Source organism: Nipponia nippon, unplaced genomic scaffold (genome assembly GCF_047370975.1).
Source record: "Nipponia nippon isolate SJK-2023a ecotype South Korea unplaced genomic scaffold, ASM4737097v1 scaffold_6, whole genome shotgun sequence".
Lineage (NCBI taxonomy): Eukaryota > Metazoa > Chordata > Aves > Pelecaniformes > Threskiornithidae > Nipponia > Nipponia nippon.
In genome coordinates this window covers 2521117-2539460 of record NW_028262380.1, presented here as the reverse complement: position 1 = coordinate 2539460, position 18344 = coordinate 2521117, and the positions used below count along the sequence as shown (strand labels likewise).

The following is an 18344-nucleotide window of genomic DNA, read 5'->3' as shown; positions in this document are numbered from 1 at the left end:
CTTGACTGCAGCAGGGCTTTGGGCTAGGAGGAGGGTTGAACTTCCACTGCACACTAAAGAAGCTCCCAGTCTACATCAGGCTTTGCCAGGACATGCTTCACTGGCGAGAAAGGAAGCAGGGAAGAAAGCAACAGTGAGAAACAACAAGGAAAAAAGCAAAGAGAATTCAGGACTGGGTAATTTCTGGCCAACAATTGTCTCTAATAAGGTTTGACTGTATTAATTAATTGAGATGTGCCTTGGAGAGCTGGAGCTGCTGCTGATGGAAGTCAGCCAGGAAGAAAAAAAATCTCATTTTCTCTGCAAACCTGCTGATTAGACCAGATCTCTGAGGTTCACTGTAGCAGGCTTTGGGGAGATAGGCAGCCTTTCAGGGCCTGCGACACAGCCACAGGTAGAAATTGGTTGTCATGAACTGCCAAGGGAGGTGGCCAGGGGTGGAGGAGGACAAAGCTTTGCAGTGGGACCGAGCTGGGTCGTTCCTTCACATAAGCTTTTGATTAATTTCCTACACGAAGCCAAAACACATGTATTTTCCCTGTCCATGTAGGAAGAAAAACATAAATAAGGATATGTGTCATTCATCAGAGGTTCAGGTCATTGGTAGGACTAACACTACTCTTGAGTCCTTACACACCCATTGTCCATGCTGTCAGTCCCAATAACAACTCCCGCATGGACCTCTCTGGGAGGCAGCGACATTGGTGGACTGGATGAACCAGGACCACAAAAGGTGACCTTCCAGTCTCAAGTAAGCTCTTCCAAAACACCATGTAGATATTGTGGACCTGTGCTCCAGCTGGATGCCAGGCAGCAACGTGGGTAACATGGGTGCAAGGTCCCCAGGGAAGAAAATGCTTCCGTCTATCCTTGAAGGACACAGAGCATTGGTGTGCATGGTTGGGTGTGTGTGGCTGAGCTCACATCCCAGGGGACACACAGCGTGTGCAGGAATAGTCACCATGTGTCAGGGCGTTCAGGGAGCATGTGTTTATATTTTGCACTACAGAGTTTTCCTAGGTCTTGGGAAATGTGCTGGAAAAGATGGTCTGTGCATCTTTCCAATCTAAATGCCAGTTATGAACTGGCAGGGGAGGACAAAACAGTCCTTTCTAACTTTGCTTTTCTGCCATGCAGAGAAACTCTGCTCCTTGCTTTGAACACAGTGTGGAGGAATCAGCAGGTAGTCTTTGTGCCCTTGGTCCCTCCGTGAATCTGCACTCCTGTACGTCTCCAAGAACAACCCTCCCACTGCCACCACGAGAAGTGATGAGGTTGAGAAACATCCTGCGCCCTGTTGACCTGACAGCAGTAGCACGATCTGAGGTTTAAACACAGTGATATTGACCCAAATAATAGAAAAAAAACCAACCTAGAATAGAGACGTGTCTGTATTAGACTTAGTGAATCCCGGTTGCTTTTTCATGTAATTTTTTCTCTCGGGAGTTTTTACATGGGAGCAGAAGGAATCCCTTATACAGCTGTTCACTTTTCCTATTTTTTTCTAAAAAAATATAACTCCTATGGCTTGGATATCAGGGGCTGGGTTTAGACTAGATAGAGTAAAAATGCTGCTAACAACTCTTGTAACTCCTACTATAGTTTCTATAGCCAGGACTTGAGAAGATGCTGGACAGAGGTGAGTATGGGACGGCATGGGGTTCAGATGTGCAGGAGTAAGAGATGTTGAGCCAACGTTGGGATTCCCTCGCTTTCCCTTTGGATACAATTTCAACACACTTGGAAAGAAACCGTCCCAGTTTTCCACAGATTCGTTTTCTGCCATAAGAGGGAAATAATCGAGACTGAAACTACTTCCACTAATTGTCTCACTGTGTTAAATCTGAAATGCTGCCAAGTTGCTGCTTGGGAATTGTTCAAACAGCTTTACTTACCCTTCTCTCCTGAAGGCCAGGCTCCCCGGTAGGACTTTTGCACACCAGGTGGTCATCGTGCACCAGCCCAGCTACAGCCTCAGGTCAATTAAACTGATGTTCCCGAGTTCTGCTGTGCTATCTGCCCATTGAAAATTTTGAGGTCAGCAAGGACTATTACATTTTTTTAAACCTCAAAATAAAAACAAAGCAGAAGGCAGATACTTTCCCCCAAAAGACAAATTATTCTAAGTGGCTTCAGATGATTGAAAGACATATTTTTGCAGAGGAAGAAGTGAGATGAAATGTTTTCAAGGACCTTTGTTAAACTCAAGAGAAAGACAGCTCACAAGTCCTTTTCTTGCTTCAGCCATTGGTGGTTCCTACAGTGTTGTCTGGATCCATTTGACTGCTGTCTACACTGATGTCTCAAGCAGGTAAGGTCGCAAACCTTAGAGAGATCAAGCTGCAAAGAAATCATGGTTATGGGCTCAACTCAAGCAAACTCACCCAAGATCTAGATGTACACTAGATAGCTGGCTCCAGACCCATAGGCATTCATGACCTACCTCCTCCTAAGGTACCTAACTCTCCCAGAAACCTATGGGAAGCTCAATGTCCTAATATGATGAAGACATGTCAATATTTTAGAAGATAATGTCCAAGCTTTGATGGGTAAGTCAATACCAGCATCTGTTAATAATCTCATGTAACATCAAAGTGACTGGTTTACCTCTGAAAGCTTTGTGATTGGAAATGAAGCACTTTTGGTTAGTTACCCAGAATGGCATCTCCGTTGTCCCTCCTGGCCCCCACATTTCAGTCTTGGGCATCAATGCTCTCCCTATCCTTCCATATGTCAATCACTTGCTTTTCCAGCAACCCTTTTCACAAGCATTGGGCTCATTGGATAGTTGGCTGCATGGGGGTATGTACAGGCAAAACCAATAGAAGTTCAGCCAGAAGAAAGGAAGAGAAAGTCCCTGACCTTGTCAATGCTTGTGAAGAAGCAGGCTGTCAAACATGGACTTATCTAGGCAAAGTTCTGTGCCCCATATATTTCCTGTTCACATTTGTTGGCTGCTGACCCAGTTATAACTTGGCCTCAGAGCATCCACATTGTGTTGAGGAATAGCTGAGAAATGGCTAACTCCTGGTGAGAAGCGTTTCTTTGGAAGCCGAGGTCAGGTCCTTGCTTGTGATGGCATCTTGGGTTTCATCTGTACTACCACATAAAAAAAGCCTGGACAAAATCTTTGGCCCTGGGGTCAAAAGGTACATTCTGGCTTGCCTATGCCCACATGCTTAAACCTTCCCCCACCAGCACAGACACCTTTACCTGGACCCTTTGTCCTGGGTCTATGACACCTCCTAAGTGTGCCAAGGCACTGTTTGGTCAGGAGGAGCCAAAACTATGCCAGTGAGCTGATAGATAACCAGATTGGACACCAGTAGGACAGGGCTTAAGGATGCTTAAAATCATAGAATCATAGAATGGTTTGGGTTGGAAAAGACATTTAAAGGTCATCTAGTCCAACCCCCCTGCAAAGAGCAGGGACATCTTCAACTAGATCAAGTTGCTCAGCGCCCCGTCCAACCTGACCTTGAAAGTTTCCAGGGATGGGGCATCTACCACCTCTCTGGGCAAGCTCGTCCAGCCTGTTCCTGGCTCTGCTGACTATTTCACATCGATAGATGTGGCTTTTGCCTCATTTCATGTGTACGTGTGCTTAACTTTAGACGTGTGAGCCATGTGAACGTGGGAGTGGAGTGGGAATGTGGCTGAATGTAACTATGGCCATGCATTCATGCGGATGTGCTCACTGTGAGTCTGCTGTCCCCACAGGGAACCTGTTTTATACTAAAAATGTTTCTGCATTAATGTGTAAATTAAAGTATGACTGCAATAACAGTCAAAAGGGAGCCCAAAAGAGAACAGAGAAGATTGATTATGTGCATATTTTAAGTGCTTTGTGTCTGTGAATGTTTATTTGAAAAATGAGTGAAAGAGAAGCACTGACACTACAAATAAAAATAATATAGGGAAATACCTCTCTTTTTATTATTAAATTATAGATTAAAATAGGAAACGTGAGGGAATATAGAAACATATATCTCTTTGTGGAGGCTTTCTATAACAGTCAGCATAAAATAACATAGCAGTACCTGACAGCTTAAATAAAGATAGGAGCCTCAGCTCCTATCTACACATTTATCTCCTCTGATCCAGACAGGGTAAAGAGGCATAAAAGGCTCAGATAATAGCATCTTTTCTGCACACCAGCTCCCAAACGATAGGCAGATTTTATACTCGGTTACTCCACATAATGTCAACATTGTTAGAAAACAAAAGCACCATGAAGGAACATTTTTTTTTCCCCTCCCTCTCTTTCACCTCTTTTTTCCTTCTGATCTTTTACCTTGTGGTTTCTGTGTAAAATACTATGGGGCAGATCCGAAGCTCTGTGCCTCTGGCCCAGCCCCTGAATTTGTGGGGCAGCAGGACATGAGACGATGGGAACGAGCAGTGAGGTTCAGATGGGTGCACACAAATCATATGCACAGAAGCAGAGAAAGCACCAGCCAATTCACTTAATCCCTATCCTTTCCTTGCTGCAAGCTGTCACAATATCTATTGTAGTCGACAGCTATCGACCATTGCATGCCATGCCATTAACCTTTGCCACCCAACACGTCAGATGACGGAGATTGAGAAAGCTGTGTGTCACATCTGAGCCAAGCAGCCCATGGGAGGTGCAAGCAGAGCAGCAGCACACGCTGAACCGGGCACTGAAGCTGCTGAAAAGTCTTACTACAACCAGGTGTTCCCTGTTGCCCATGCTTTGTCCAACAAGGTGGACTTCATCTTGAGAGGCTTTACCCTGACCCCATGGACCCTCTGAAGACCAGCCTACTCTTTCCTCAATTTCCTTCATCACCAACAGTTACCTGCTCCCCTTGAGCAGTTCTCCTGAATCCTTGGTGTGTTCAAGGTGACACCATGTCAAGCAAACCCAGCCTGGAGGAGTTCCTGCAAATTTCAATGCTAATATTCATCTCTGGAAAATGTAGTCCTCCTCTAAAGGTGCAGATGGCACAGGACCAAGGTCCTGGGCATTGCCCGAGAGACGGCACATCACATTAGCATCCACAACTATGCTACTTTGTGATGGTTAACGTCCACAGGACCATACTTCCCCTTTGACATTGCTTAGCTGCTTTTACCTCCAAGGAGCAATCCTGAACCCACATAAAGTTCTCACTTTGCCTTTTCTCCCTGGACTTGCAGGCTGCAGGGACTGCCTTTATGGTCCCAGGAAGACGTTTCTTTGGCTCTACGCAGATCCGCATCAGGCATTTTACTGCTTAGCTGGGAAAAAATAAGTAGCAGTATGAAAGGAGCCTAGATTTCTACATCTCCTTTCACATGCACCTTTTCTGCTATGAACTTCACTAACTTTTCCCCCAGTGGGCAACACTAGGAGCTCCTTCCCGTTTCCACAGCCAATTTCACATCCCACAACCTGTGGGATCTGAACATCTTCTGAGACTTCTATCAAACCTATCTAACCTGGCCAGAGGGCTCAAAATTTATTTGGGGTGGACAGACTGACACACACACACAAGATTCATTTTCTCAGGAAACCACAGGCTGAAGAACAGCATAATTAGCTTGTTTACCTTTGGTTGAATCAACTCGTTAATTCTTACTAGCCTGAAGGGTTTTCTCCAGGGACATCTATATTTGGCTAGTTGATTTGTTATGAGAAGAAAGAGTTCTTGGCACTTGCTTGAGACAGGGAAAAATCTTGGCAGCAGCTACCTGCATTTTTTGGAAAATGCTTATTTTTGAGTCCCAGTGTAATGTAAGGTGACAAGAAGAATAATTGTCCAAGCCTGACTTGGAGCCAGTCCCTCAAGGAGGTCACATCCAAGCTCCTGCCTTCCTCACCTCCATTTCCAGGGAGGATGGGGCCAGGCCTGAGGGCAGGAGGCATTGTGTCCTGGGGGCAGGGAGGGTCTGGGAGAGGTGGAGAGGTTGAGAGCAGGTCTAAGGCACCAAGACCAAGGTGGTTTTAATGGAGAGGAGGAGAAGCCACATCATCACCCATTAACAAGAGGCAGAGCCCAGGGCTAGCCAAGTCTCTTGGCTGACCTAGACTCATCACCCATCACTGAGCCACCATCCAGCTGTACCATCACATGACCATTAAGACCCTTGGTTGAGCAGCACCATCTTTCCATGATACCTTCAACATGAGCATGGGATATATGGGGTGCAGGGAAAAGGAGGTGTGAAAGAACTTATGGCCAACCCTCACTTCCAAGTGTACCAGGCACAGGGTGACCCTGTGCCTAGTGACACTGTTGCTGTCTTGGAGGCTATGCAGGCCCCTTGTTTAGCTCATGGATGCACCTAGGACCTGCAGATCCTACTCATAGATGCGCTGTTTAATCCTCATGCCCATGACACACAACTCTCCCAAAAAAATTGCATCAAGCCTCAAGCCTAGCCCAAATGGAATCCTTTCAACTTCTTTTTCCAGTAAAAATGAGAAAGAAAAATGGCCTAAACATTTTGCTCCTAATACTCAACTTAAAACTTTTTCTTTCTCTGCTTCATGCTGTTGCTTTCTCTCCTCCCCTCCCTGTCTTACAGAAGTGTGACTAATCCTCTTCCTTCCCTTGCACTGTTACCTTGAAGGTATTTATAGAGTGTGATCATGTTCTCTCCTGTGTCTTTCTTCCCTTTTCAACTCTGGATAAATCAAGCTTCCTCAGACTTCTCTCATGTGTCTTGTCTTTCACGAGGTCATGTTAACTGCAGTGGCAAGCCAAGAAAGGCTTTGCCTGTTGGAGAGGACACTTCAGAGCTGATACAGCTGCTCCACAGGCTTTGCAAGAAACTTCTGATGGACTCGCTCTCCACATGCAAATCCCTAGCCCCTTGCCGGGTCTGCGTGCATGCGGGTTTGCATGCACCTGCATGCTTTAGAAACGGGGATTTATCTGATCCCTATCAAATTAGGCAGCACTATCATTTATTTTATATTATCTCATGTCATTGTTAGTGTTCTGCCTTCTGATCTGGAAGCAGCAGAAAAGAAGATGAATGTAGAGGGCTGAAAGAGATTAAGCTGAAACACATTTGTTCAACAACATCTGGAGGCTGTCTGAGAAATGGACGGTTCCTGGCAGGGAAAGGGTGGACTCTCATGCTGTGCCTAGGTTAGGTAATTAAGGAAACTCAAGGTGCTGGTCCAAATGGCCCAGAACTGCCTCATCTGTGCTATTAAACTCTATTCCCCTTAAAACAGAGCAACCACTTGCAAAAGAACTGGGAATGGTCCTTGGCTTGTGCTAGCTCCTCATCAATGTCCAGGACATGGCCGCTTGGCCATGGTGAAAACCACTTCAGGGATTTTAATAGGTTTGACAATCAAATTCCCATGGCTCCAAAGGCTCCTGGGCACTGTATGATTTACGAGTGGCCTCTGTGACCCCCAGCAGAGTCACCATCTCCAGGTACTTCCGATCACTACTGCGACTGGAGCCATCAGGTCTGTGAAACAGTTGAAAATTTCCCATTGGATTTCTTTCTTTCTCTTTTAACTATTGGAAGATGTGTTCCGTGGGAAAATTTGGGCTTGGCAAGTAGAAAAATAAAGTGCTAAATATTTGAATATTACTTTCTTAATATTTCTTTCTTTTTTCCTTTTTTTTTTTTTTTTTGAGTTGAGTACATTGAAATGACAGCTCCTTGACTGCTTCCTCAATCCCCAGAGCTCTCTTGGAGGATAAGAAACCTTGGTGGCTTAGGTGAGGTTCATCTTATTGAACTTAAAGCACCTAAAAGTCAGGGAAAGGTCTAAAATTGTCATCTTGATTTGCTTCGTAGTCCTTGGAGATAATACTGATCTGTAGAGAGGGTAAGTGTCCCTCTGGACCTGCCAACCTCTCTCCGCTGATTTAAAGGAAAAGTTCAGAAGACCAGGTGAAAACCAGGTGGGATGAAACCCATCCCCTGCAGCCTGCTGGCACCATCCCTGTCTGGTGCGCGGGCAGGGGACAAGTGAGACACAGGGTCCATATCTCTTCCTGTCCAGCGTCCCTCCAGGAAGACCAATTTCTGTTTTCTTAATAAAAGCAAGTAAAACAGAACAGGGACATCTGAGGCTTTATTTTAGTCCTTGTTTTTCTTCCCCTGGAATTATCCTCAATAAGCATTTTATTTTCCACTCGCTATCTTTTATCACAATTTTTACTATTCCTGATTTGTCACTGTTGTTCAGAAGCCAAATTGTACCAAAAGCCCAGTATTTTTCTGGGGGAATGAGTTTCTGTTTTTCAGCCTGCTCTTCGATCAGAGACTTTCATTTTTTGCACCCCGCAGTTGCTCCCGTCTCTGTAGCACATCACTGAATTCAGCCCCTTCTCTTTAGCAGCGCACATCTCTAATCCTGGTGCAAACCAGGATCACTGATCCCCGTGTAGGGGATATGGGAAGATTTTCAGAGCAGATTACTCAGCTACTGCACTTGAATTCAGTTTCTGCCTGACTACAGAAATAAGAGCTTGGTAGATTGCGTGCACAGCAGGTGCTGCTAAAAGTCACATTGTTCCTGATACACGGATGAGAAATTTTGCTCCCAGCTTGTAGTTAGCTGCTCCACACAAACACAAATATCCCAGGTCAAACTGCACTGTCACCTGGTTCTACCTCATAATAATTCCCCTCCTTTAAAAATATCCTTGTTTTACACTGTGATGCTGTAAGTTTGCATCATTTTCCAAAACCTGAGAGACACCCAGAAACAGATGTCATAATTCCTTATCCCATGGGAAATCATTCATCCTGCAGATCAGGCACTTTTGGGGGAGTTCACTAGAGTTCTTTTTGTTATTTGCGGGTTTTTTGTTCATTTGTTTGTTACTTTGTTTTTTGCTCCAGCCTTTCCGATTATAATTAATACTTATTGGTAACACGATAGCATATAACAAACTCGACTAGAGATCTGGACCCCCTTGAGTCAGGTACTTAATTACTAACAGGCTTTCCAGCACACATTAAGGATTGGCCTGGCTGGGTCTGTGGGGAGGAAGAATGAAGCAATATCAGCAGAGGGAGATAAATTTCCTTGCATTAGTCCCAAGAGGGTGGTAACTCTGAAGCTGCTTTACCCAACGCGTATGCCTCCACACTCCACGCTGATGGATGGGTCCCCGAGCTGTCACTTCACACACACTTCGCCTGCAGGGACTCATGTCACCTTTCACAGACAGGGGAATCCAACCCCTACGGCTTCCCCAGCTCGGGAATGGCTCTTGGGACTTACGGTCCTACACTTTCCTCCTCCCAGCTGCTGGATTCCCTACTAAGGTTCATCTGCATCTTCTGTCCAGCCTCTCAGGAGCTCTTTCTCCTCTGCTTCCCACCTCCAGACCAGAATCAGCTTGGGACCTTCTCCGCTCTTCCCTTTCCACACCTTCTGGCCCTGACAGAGAAGTCTCCTGTTGCAAGTTTAACGCAATTCCTGATCTTTTTCCCAAGACAGCAGGAGAGCCCCATAAGGCTGGATCCTAGAGGAGGTTCCTCATCTGGGTTTCAAGATATTTCCTTTCGTTTTCCCTGCAATTAACATCCTAAATCATCACAAAAAGGAGACAAGCTTTCCAATCAAATAGGGAAAACCAGGAAATTCTCCGGGAATGGGACACCCGACCACCTTTCAGGAGTTCCTTGGGCCAGCACAACTTATGGCTTTGCTAATTAGGTTTGCTAATACCTACAAAGCCTGACAACCCCCAAGTGATTCCATCATCTTCCCAAAGGGAATCCTGCTCTTCTCCCTTCCTTTAACTAATCAGATGTTTTCCTGGTTGAAAGCAAACTTCTATTCCTAATGCGCAGCTCGAGTTCCTCCTCACTTCAGCTCCTTGCGAGGTGGAGAATGACTCCTTCACATTACCTTGAAGGTGTTTATAGGCTGTGAGCACCGTGACCCCGAGCACTTTTTCCCACACTGGAAGGAAATCTCAGCTAAGATGACTCTGCCCATGCCCTCTCTCCAAAAGACGATGTGGGTGTGACAGGCAGACCAAGGTGTGCAGTTTGTCTCTCAAGCAGCCTTGCTGCATTATGTTCTCTTACCAAGAGGAAGAAACAAAACAAACAGATTGGAAGGGTAAAAAAAAAAAAAAAAGCCCTACTGTGAAATTGCTATAAGTCGTGTGTCAAACCTGGGGCATAAATCAACTAACCCTTGCAAGGAGGAGTGTAATTCCTCACTGTGCAGAGGAAACACTTAGGCAAACTCAGCCTTGTCTGGGGCTTTACACAAACAGGTCAAATGGCTTTGATTCATTCCAAGCCCTGTCTAATAATTCAGCATGCTGGTTTGCTCTCCTCTCCATTAGTAGATGGCAAACACATCGTCCCAACCTGCAGCCTTTATTACAGAAGATTCAGTGTGCATGGATTTATGTTGCCTCATGCCTTGTGACATCTTTTTAAGGTGCCTTCTGCTGTACATACTGAACATCAAAGGAAAACACAGACAGCAACAAAGGAAAAAATGCGTGGTGCTACAGGAGACATCTGCTACCTATTTCCAGATTGCAGGTAACCGAGTCAGCTGTATAATATCTGAGAGATATTGCCATGAAGGCTGTCATGGGGAGATGCATTTTTCTTCCCATGCATGGAAGTTAAAATCTCAGAAGAAATACCTAGCCTGTTATTAAGACTTGTTTATCCAAAGTCACAGAGACAGGTAGCTCTGAGAAGCTATGAGTTTCCTCCTGGCTTTTCTCTCTGGGGTAAGTCTGAGGAAGGGGGCTGGTTGGCTGCAAGCCAAATCATTGCATCTACAGCCAACACCTGGGGACCCAGTTTGCAGGTCCTAGACACCAGTTAGGGGTGATGCACATGAGCAATGGACAGAAAGAAAAGGCAAGTTATAATCATGGTGGAGCTGATACTTACGGAGGGTCTAGTATGGGCAGCAGGAGGAAAAAAAAATAGAGAGAAGCATTCAGTAAAGGCTGCCACAGCAAAAGAAGATGAATTGAGAAATTCAAAACCCTTTATGATTGATTTCACTGTTTATGTAAAACTCTCACAGACAAGACCACATGAACCCTGGACGAGTGGTGACCCAGACACCAGGTTTTCTCCAAAAAATTCACAGCCATCCTTTAAGTGAAGGCTCCCTTCCCAGGAGGCTGTAGATGCCCTGTGATTCCTTTGCTCTGATTAATCAAGGATGATGGGATTTCCCAGGTGGCTGCTGCAGAGGCATCAGCCAGCCTCATTTGATGCAAAGCTCGAAGCAAAGCCTGATTATTTTGCAGAGACTGTTCAATTTGCCCTCTCTGAAGGCACCCTGGAGCTCTCCTGAGCATTTGCTGGGTCCAGTTCAGCTCTGAGCCTCCAGAGACCTCAAATCATGCAGACAGAGACTCCCAAAGGTGCTCCAGTTGCTGCCTATCTCAAGAGAGCCCACTTCCCACAGGCATCTCCGCTCCTCGTGGGTTTTGCAGCCATTAGTGACTAAACTCCCTCGAGGCAGAAGAGATCCGAAACACATGTATGCAATGTGTCCTGCAAGGCAGTCTGCAGCACGGACTGCTTACAGTTAAAAGACCTGCATTAACGTTGAGTCTTGACTCAAATTATGTATACGAGTAGCAGGAAGAGAGGAGGAAAGCAAAACCCACAAGTTTCTCAGGTCTTAACTCACAGCCCTTTAGCATCTGGACCTGTTTAAAATCCCATCCCAAAGTGGACTGCCCTCCCCTTGGGGGCAAAGAATAGATGGCTTAGCCTGGCAATGTATGAAAGATGAGCAATTTGATCCTGCTTTTGGAAGAAGCACCAGAAAACCTGCCCCATTCCTTTCTCCTCAATAAACAGGACCCATGAACTTGAAAGCAGCTGCCTGCACTTGTGTGTCAAAACAACCCCCCAACCCATACGTCAGCAGTAGCGTGGGGAGTGCTGCTAATAACTCTGTCAAAGCACTCAGTGAGAGCAGGTATTGCAGACAGGATTTTCCAGTTGGATTCAATAAATCAAAACCACAGCACAACTATTTTTACTGCATCTTTCATGCAAACTGCTTCCCAGATGGCTTTGGACAGAAAGAGGAACGTGTGCACTGAGGAGCTGCCTGTGGAAGAAGAGGGATTCACATGAAGGGAGGTGAAAAGAGATGAGACTCAAGAGTGACAGACAGTTTTGAGCCGGGGAATATATATCTAGTCCAATGGGATGCAGGGAAACACTTTTTCCCAATGAGGACTGTCAAGCAGTGGACCAGGGGCCCAGAGAGTCTCCATCTCTGGGGGTCATTCATTCCTTCAAGCCACCTGCTGCAGGCAGCTAAATCCCAGTCCCCCCAACAGCTCCAGTCAGATGGACCAGAGAGTGCAGCAGATGACCAGGCTGCAAGGACACACTGGAGGTCTGGCCATGCCCTGCACCTTGCATGGCTGCCATTCCCAGCGGCAGGGAAAGATGTGTCACTGCTGGGTGACTGAAGGACCCCCCAAGGTGGATCTGCAGCCAGGGTAGGGCTTCTTACCGGCTCAGCTCTGTAAGATGCAGGGAGATGCTTGGAAATATTCGTGAAGATAACAATCTTTCTTAACACCTATCAAGTTCACTACAGCTCAGCAGCAGCCAGCTGTGGCATCGCTTGTTATTAGACCTAAATCTTGGAGGAATAACAGGTAATTTACATGTGATGTGACCTTAGAAGGTACCTATCCTTACTACACACTCATTTTTCTTCCCTGTGGCAGTCCCAGGATCTCCTTACCCAGGAATAATGGTGGCTTCCCCTTCTGGAAATCTTTCCTGCTCTCCATACAACAGCTCCAAGTCCTTGTCCTCCATCACCTTGATCGCCACAACCCCCTCCTGTACACACCTGGACACACTCCCCCCCCAGTCACACCAAACTTGGTTTTCCTCCTTGTCCATCTCCAAGACCTAATGCCCATCCATGGCTCTACTTCCCATCCACCTCTTCAAACTCATCCTCTCAACCCTGATTTTCCACTCTGATTTCACCAGCCCCCATACACCCATATTTGAACCTTTAAAGCTGTGATGGCCAAAAGAGATGAAGGCAGTCCACATGGGGTGGTGGAGATGTCTTCCCAGCCCTTCTCTCCCACCTGCTATCACACAGCTGCCACCATCAGCCCATTCAGGCTTGAAGTCCACTGCCAGGAGGTGTTACCAGAGGGAATTTTGACAGATGCATTTGAAACAAGGGAACTGTGCTGAACTGAAGATTGACAGGAACAAGCTTTTCATCGTTTTGTTCCTTTTTATTTTTTTCAGTGAAATGTGTCCTTCTAAAAAATTGTTTTAGCAGGAGGAGAACTTCCTTTGAATTTGTCCTCTTCCACACTTAGGTTGAGAAGAAAGAGGTCATTTTTTTTTTTTTTAAGGAAGCAAAGGGAATATAAAGTCCACTGGAGAGAAAAAGAAAACCTGGATATCTTGGTAGCAGAGTATTTTTAGGGAAAAGTAGCAAACTTTAGCGACATTAAAAGTCATGTTTAAAAATGACCACGTGGAAAGTTATAAAAATGAACAAGTCTTGTGTGAAAATGATGAAGGGGATTTCAGGCACAATAGAAGCCTTCTGTGAAAATTGCCAGGAGAGCAGAAAAGACATTTCTGTCTCCAAAAGCAAAATAAAACACTATTCACAGTAATTAATACTAATCATTAGACTTAACTAGTACTAGTTTTTACCCAGCAGTAATTACTATATAAGGCTCCAGAGCTCTGGAAAAAATACTTTCTGGGTGTGGTGAGATCCTTGCAGAGGAATTTGCACAGTGTTTGAGGACAGCCTGTTTAGGGAGAAGTTTTATTTCTCCTCCGCACCAATACCGAGAGACATAAATATCATATTCTTACTGATGCAAATAACGGATTGCTCCCGTCAGAACTGACAAAGGCACTAATTTAAGGAGCGTTTCCCTCTCTCATACACACAGATGCATTTTTCAAGACATTTTTCCTCTCCCCCTGGGATCTGAGTTCCCAAACCAGGTGAAAATCCGCCAGACGATCTCTTGTGTTTGATTGCATCTGTGAAGAGCCTGTGGGAAACATATGCCAGAAATTATGCTAACAACTAAGCGCAGTAAAACTTGCCAGGTAAACACGACAGTTGTCGGCAGAAGACAGCCCAGATGTCATTTCGGGATCCTGTCCTCCATCGCAATGGTCCAGAAATTATTCTTGGTCCCATGGGGACTTCACAACAAACTACTGCTTTCAGCTCTAGCCCAAATTTTCATTCTCATTCTTTAATTATTATTTCGTTAGCGCAGGGACTGATGTGACCTCTGAAAGGTGCACAAAGGATAGGCAGTGCTTTGGGGGCTGGTTACAGGTATAGTCCAGTGTCCTTCTAAAATTAATTACATTCTTTAATTATATCAGTGCTTTCTAGAGCATTGATTCTCCATAAAGTCTTCCTGAATGCCTCACCGCTGTCTTGTGGGTGGGATTTCTAGCCAATACCACAGGTGCAAATAAATATCGGGGGACACCAAGACAGCAATGAACTTCTCCAAAGCCATGTCCCGGTCCCCAGCTGTGTGCTCCTGTTCTGTCCTTGCCACTGGCACTGGCATTCATGTGGCTGCTGGTGAGACAGATCAGGGAGCAGATCTGGCTGAAAAGTGGTTGAGGGGGGAAAAAAAATTGTGTTCAACTATATAAGTTGCCTGGTCTGGGTCACCGTCGGTGCCTGTGCCACCAGGGAACTGGGTATGAAATGGCAGCAGGAGGTCTCCGTCCAGGCTGGATGATGGTGACGCTGCCCAGTCCCACCTTGGAGAGCCACAATTTCTCCAAGCCCTGCCTCCACCACCCAGGATCATCCCAAAAATGGCAGGGGACACACACACAAAAAGCAAGGCGCTAGCACTGCAGCCCACGTGGTTTGCAGCCAGCATGGATGAAACTGGGAATTGCCATGTTTGGGGTGGCAGAGGTCACTGTCTCCAGCCCAGTAACCCGGCATCCCCACTCCTTGCTGGAGATCTCCCCAGGCACATCTAAACAAGCAGCCCTCATCCATCCGTAACACAAACATCTAGAAAATATCTAGAGAGCAGGCTGAGGGTGTTGGATGGCATCTGCTGGGATGGTGCTGAGCCTGCAGGGGTCAAAGATGGATTCAGAGTTGAAAAGGTCCTTCTGGAGACTCCAGGATCAGAAGGCCAAAAGGTGAATACTAGCTGATAGCTTTGCTCTGGCTTGGAGCGGCGGCGATGAGTGTACCCTTAACACCTGCCCGCTATTCCCAATTGCATTGCTGACAACGGAGAGCTGGCCATTTGCTCTTTTCTTTAAGTCCACTTTCTCTAGAGAAAATCAATCAGTCCACCAGTCAGTCAATCAGGCAGTCAATCAGTGAGTCAGTCAATCTGAACCACTTGGAAAACAGACCCTGCAGAGACCTGGACTCCCACCCAGAGGCCCTGTGAGCCTTGCAGGAAAAATCCTCGGTTCTGAGGGAGGCTGAGACCTTCCCCAGTCCAGGGCACAGCTCCAGCCCCTGCGAGGCAGGAGATGGCCCAGCCTGGGGCATGTCCAGGTCCCGGTGTTCCTCTAAACCCTTGGAGCAAAGCACTCCCTGGCTGGAGATGGCCCCTCTTGGGGGGTCGAAATCCCCCTCCTGCTTTTGGGACTTGTAAGAGTTGCTGCTGCTGACATCTAGTGACAGGGAGAGCCGGCAAGAGGAGTTACCTGGAGCTCTGACAAAGCCTTCCCCACCGAGGGAAAAACCTACTCGGGGTCTTTCCCAGGAGGTGGGCTGACAGCAGGGATGCTCGGGGTGCGGAGGAGGCAGCGCCGGGCCGGGATGTCCCAGCCACTTCCATACATCCCAAGACCTTTTTCCTCCCCCAGTGCCTACCCAAAAAGGACCGGCGCATCCTACCCCCTTGCCTCCCCACAGCCTTTCCCGGTCTATTTAAGCACAGACTCATTCTTGCGTTTGCTCTCTCAAAGAAGCACGAGGAGGGGGGAAAAAACGACCCTAAGGGGAGCTGGCGCAGTTGCAGCCAGTCAAAACCTGGCAGGGAGGCGGCTCCCAGCCGTGGTTGCCCGCTGCCCGGTGCCGCCAGCCCCGGGGCTGCGGCCCCTTCACGCACGGCTCTTCCCAGGGACGCGGGGAGCCCCGGGAATTGCAGGCAGGAAAACCGTCCGCTCCGAGCTGGGGAGAAGCGGGATGGGAGCGGGATGCTCAAAGCAGGGGTGCTGCAGATCACATCCCCGCGGGTACGGCGGAATCCCACGGGGGACAGCATCTCCCAACCACGGCTGCCTTTAGAGCTCACACAGGGATGGGGAGAGACATCTGGGGTCCTTCGCCCCCCGTTCCCGGTGCCAAACAAAAAACCCCTAATTTTGGGGGGGTAAGAGGAAATCTGCAGCAGGAACCCCCGAGCGCGCGCGCGCACACACACACACACACACACACACACACAGAGCTCGGGTCAGGTCGGCGCTCAGGGCACGGCGCACGGCGCTGCACGGCACAGCGGCGGAGCTGGGGCTGCCAGCCCACTCCCACCGGCCCCCAACCCCCGACATTTTCCAGCTTCACCATCACCCTGGGGCTCTGAAAAATCTGCCTCCACCCCAACACATCCCTCCAAGCTCCTTTTCCCCAGCAAGAAGTGCCTTAAATTCCCTGGGTAAATTGAGCCATTCCCGCGGCAAACAGGACTATCCGGAGCGACAGTGGGAAAGATCCCAGCGCTTGGATCCAGAGCAAACGAGACAACAGAAAGCTGGGGGATGCTCCTGGGGTGCTGGCGAGGGGGAGACCGACCGTGCCCGGGGGGGGGGGCCGAAATGTCCCCGCAAGCAAACCCCAGCAGAAAGTTGCGTGTGTCCCCCTCCATCTCCCCGTGCCACCGCGCTACTCACCCAGGAGGATCAGGGTGCAGAAGTAGAGGATGCCCCTCATCCTACCGCTCGCCACGGCTCGGATCACACCGACTCGGCACGGCTCGAGACCCGACCGGCCCGGCACGGCTCGGCACGGCTCGGCACGGCCGGTGCAGGCGGTGCCGGAGGATGCGCGGAGGCTGGGCAGGGCGGGAGGCGTCCCCGCCGCCCCGGCCCGGCCCTCCCGGGGCGAGCGCTCACACCGCGGCCGGCTCAGCCCCGCTCCGGCCCCGGGTCATGCCCGCAGCTCCCACCGGCCGCTTGTCGCCTCATCCCTCCGGGGCAGCTGCGGAGAAGGCTGCTTCCTTGCTTTTTGATTATTTTATTCGTCTTATTATTCCCCCCCCCCCCCTCTTTCAGGAGCAAACTTCTGTCCGCGGGGCGCGGGTTCCGCCGTGCCCGAGCGGCGGGGCAGCCCTCGCCGCCTTCCCCCGCCTGCCTCCGCCGACGCCCCCGCCTCTCCGCGGCCGCGGCCCCGCGGGGAGGGGCTTGGCGGCCCGGCCCCGCTCCTCCCCGCCTCCCCCGGCCCCGGAGCCCCGGCCCCGGGGGGGAGCTTGTGGATCTGTGTCTTGGGCGAGCCCCAGGCATGTCCCCTTTTACCCCTTCCAGCCCCGGGATGTCTTCTTTCTCCCCCGCTGCCCTCCTGGAGGGTCCCGGCATCCCCCACACCCCCAAACCCTCATCTCTTTGCAGCCTCGGACAGGGCGCTCGCTCCTCATGACAGCACCAGCCCCATCCCCTTGGGACCTGTGTCCTGGTCTTGACTGCTAGCAGAGACACAGCCCCGAGGTCCTGGGCCACATCCCACCACCCCTCCCAGTCATGATACCTTTCATTAATCCCCTGCAACCTTCCAAACCTCCTCCAAAAACACCTCTGTAAATTCAGGACCCTCCATCCAGGTCCCCACACCTCCTTCCCCATGGTGCACTGAGCCCATCCAGCCCCTGCAAGAAGTCCCTCACCACCATCTCCTGGTGCTTCTCCCACCCCCCGGGCTCCCCCACCTGTAATCACCATGTCCCAGTAGGTGACCCTCTTTTAGGAAGCTAAGCAGCAGAGCCTGGCTCCTTAATTTTTATGATGATGAGTGAGCATCGTTTTCCACTACCTCCATTTCATGCATGGAGTAGCTGAGACACAAAATGTGAAGTGATGTCTTCAGGTTCACCCAGTAATTAACTGACCGACAGAGTAAGAAGCCTCATTCCCAAGTCAGTACCCTGTAAACATCTCTGTTCCTCCTCCTAATGCAGGCTTGCCTTTTCAAAGGTCCAGTCTTTTCTCCTTTCTTTTTTCTTTTCTTGTATGTTTTCTTTTCTTTTCTCTTTTCTCTTTTGATTTTGTTTTTCTTCTTTTCTTTTTCTTCTATTTTCTCTTTCCTTTTCTTTTCTTTTCTTTTCTTTTCTTTTCTTTTCTTTTCTTTTCTTTTCTTTTCTTTTCTTTTCTTTTCTTTTCTTTTCTTTTCTTTTCTT

General features: G+C 48.3%; 1 protein-coding gene across 1 annotated transcript in view; it reads right to left on the bottom strand.

Annotated features, from left to right (window-relative positions):
* Window positions 1-17257, bottom strand: part of GFRA4 (GDNF family receptor alpha 4) — a 77578-nt gene extending 60321 nt beyond the window's left edge. The window contains exon 1 of the mRNA XM_087737797.1: window positions 16849-17257. Within this exon, the coding sequence (XP_087593923.1) occupies window positions 16849-16888 (40 nt within the window). The 5' untranslated portion in view covers window positions 16889-17257. The remainder of the gene's footprint in view (window positions 1-16848) is intronic.
* Between the last annotated feature and the right edge of the window lie 1087 nt (window positions 17258-18344).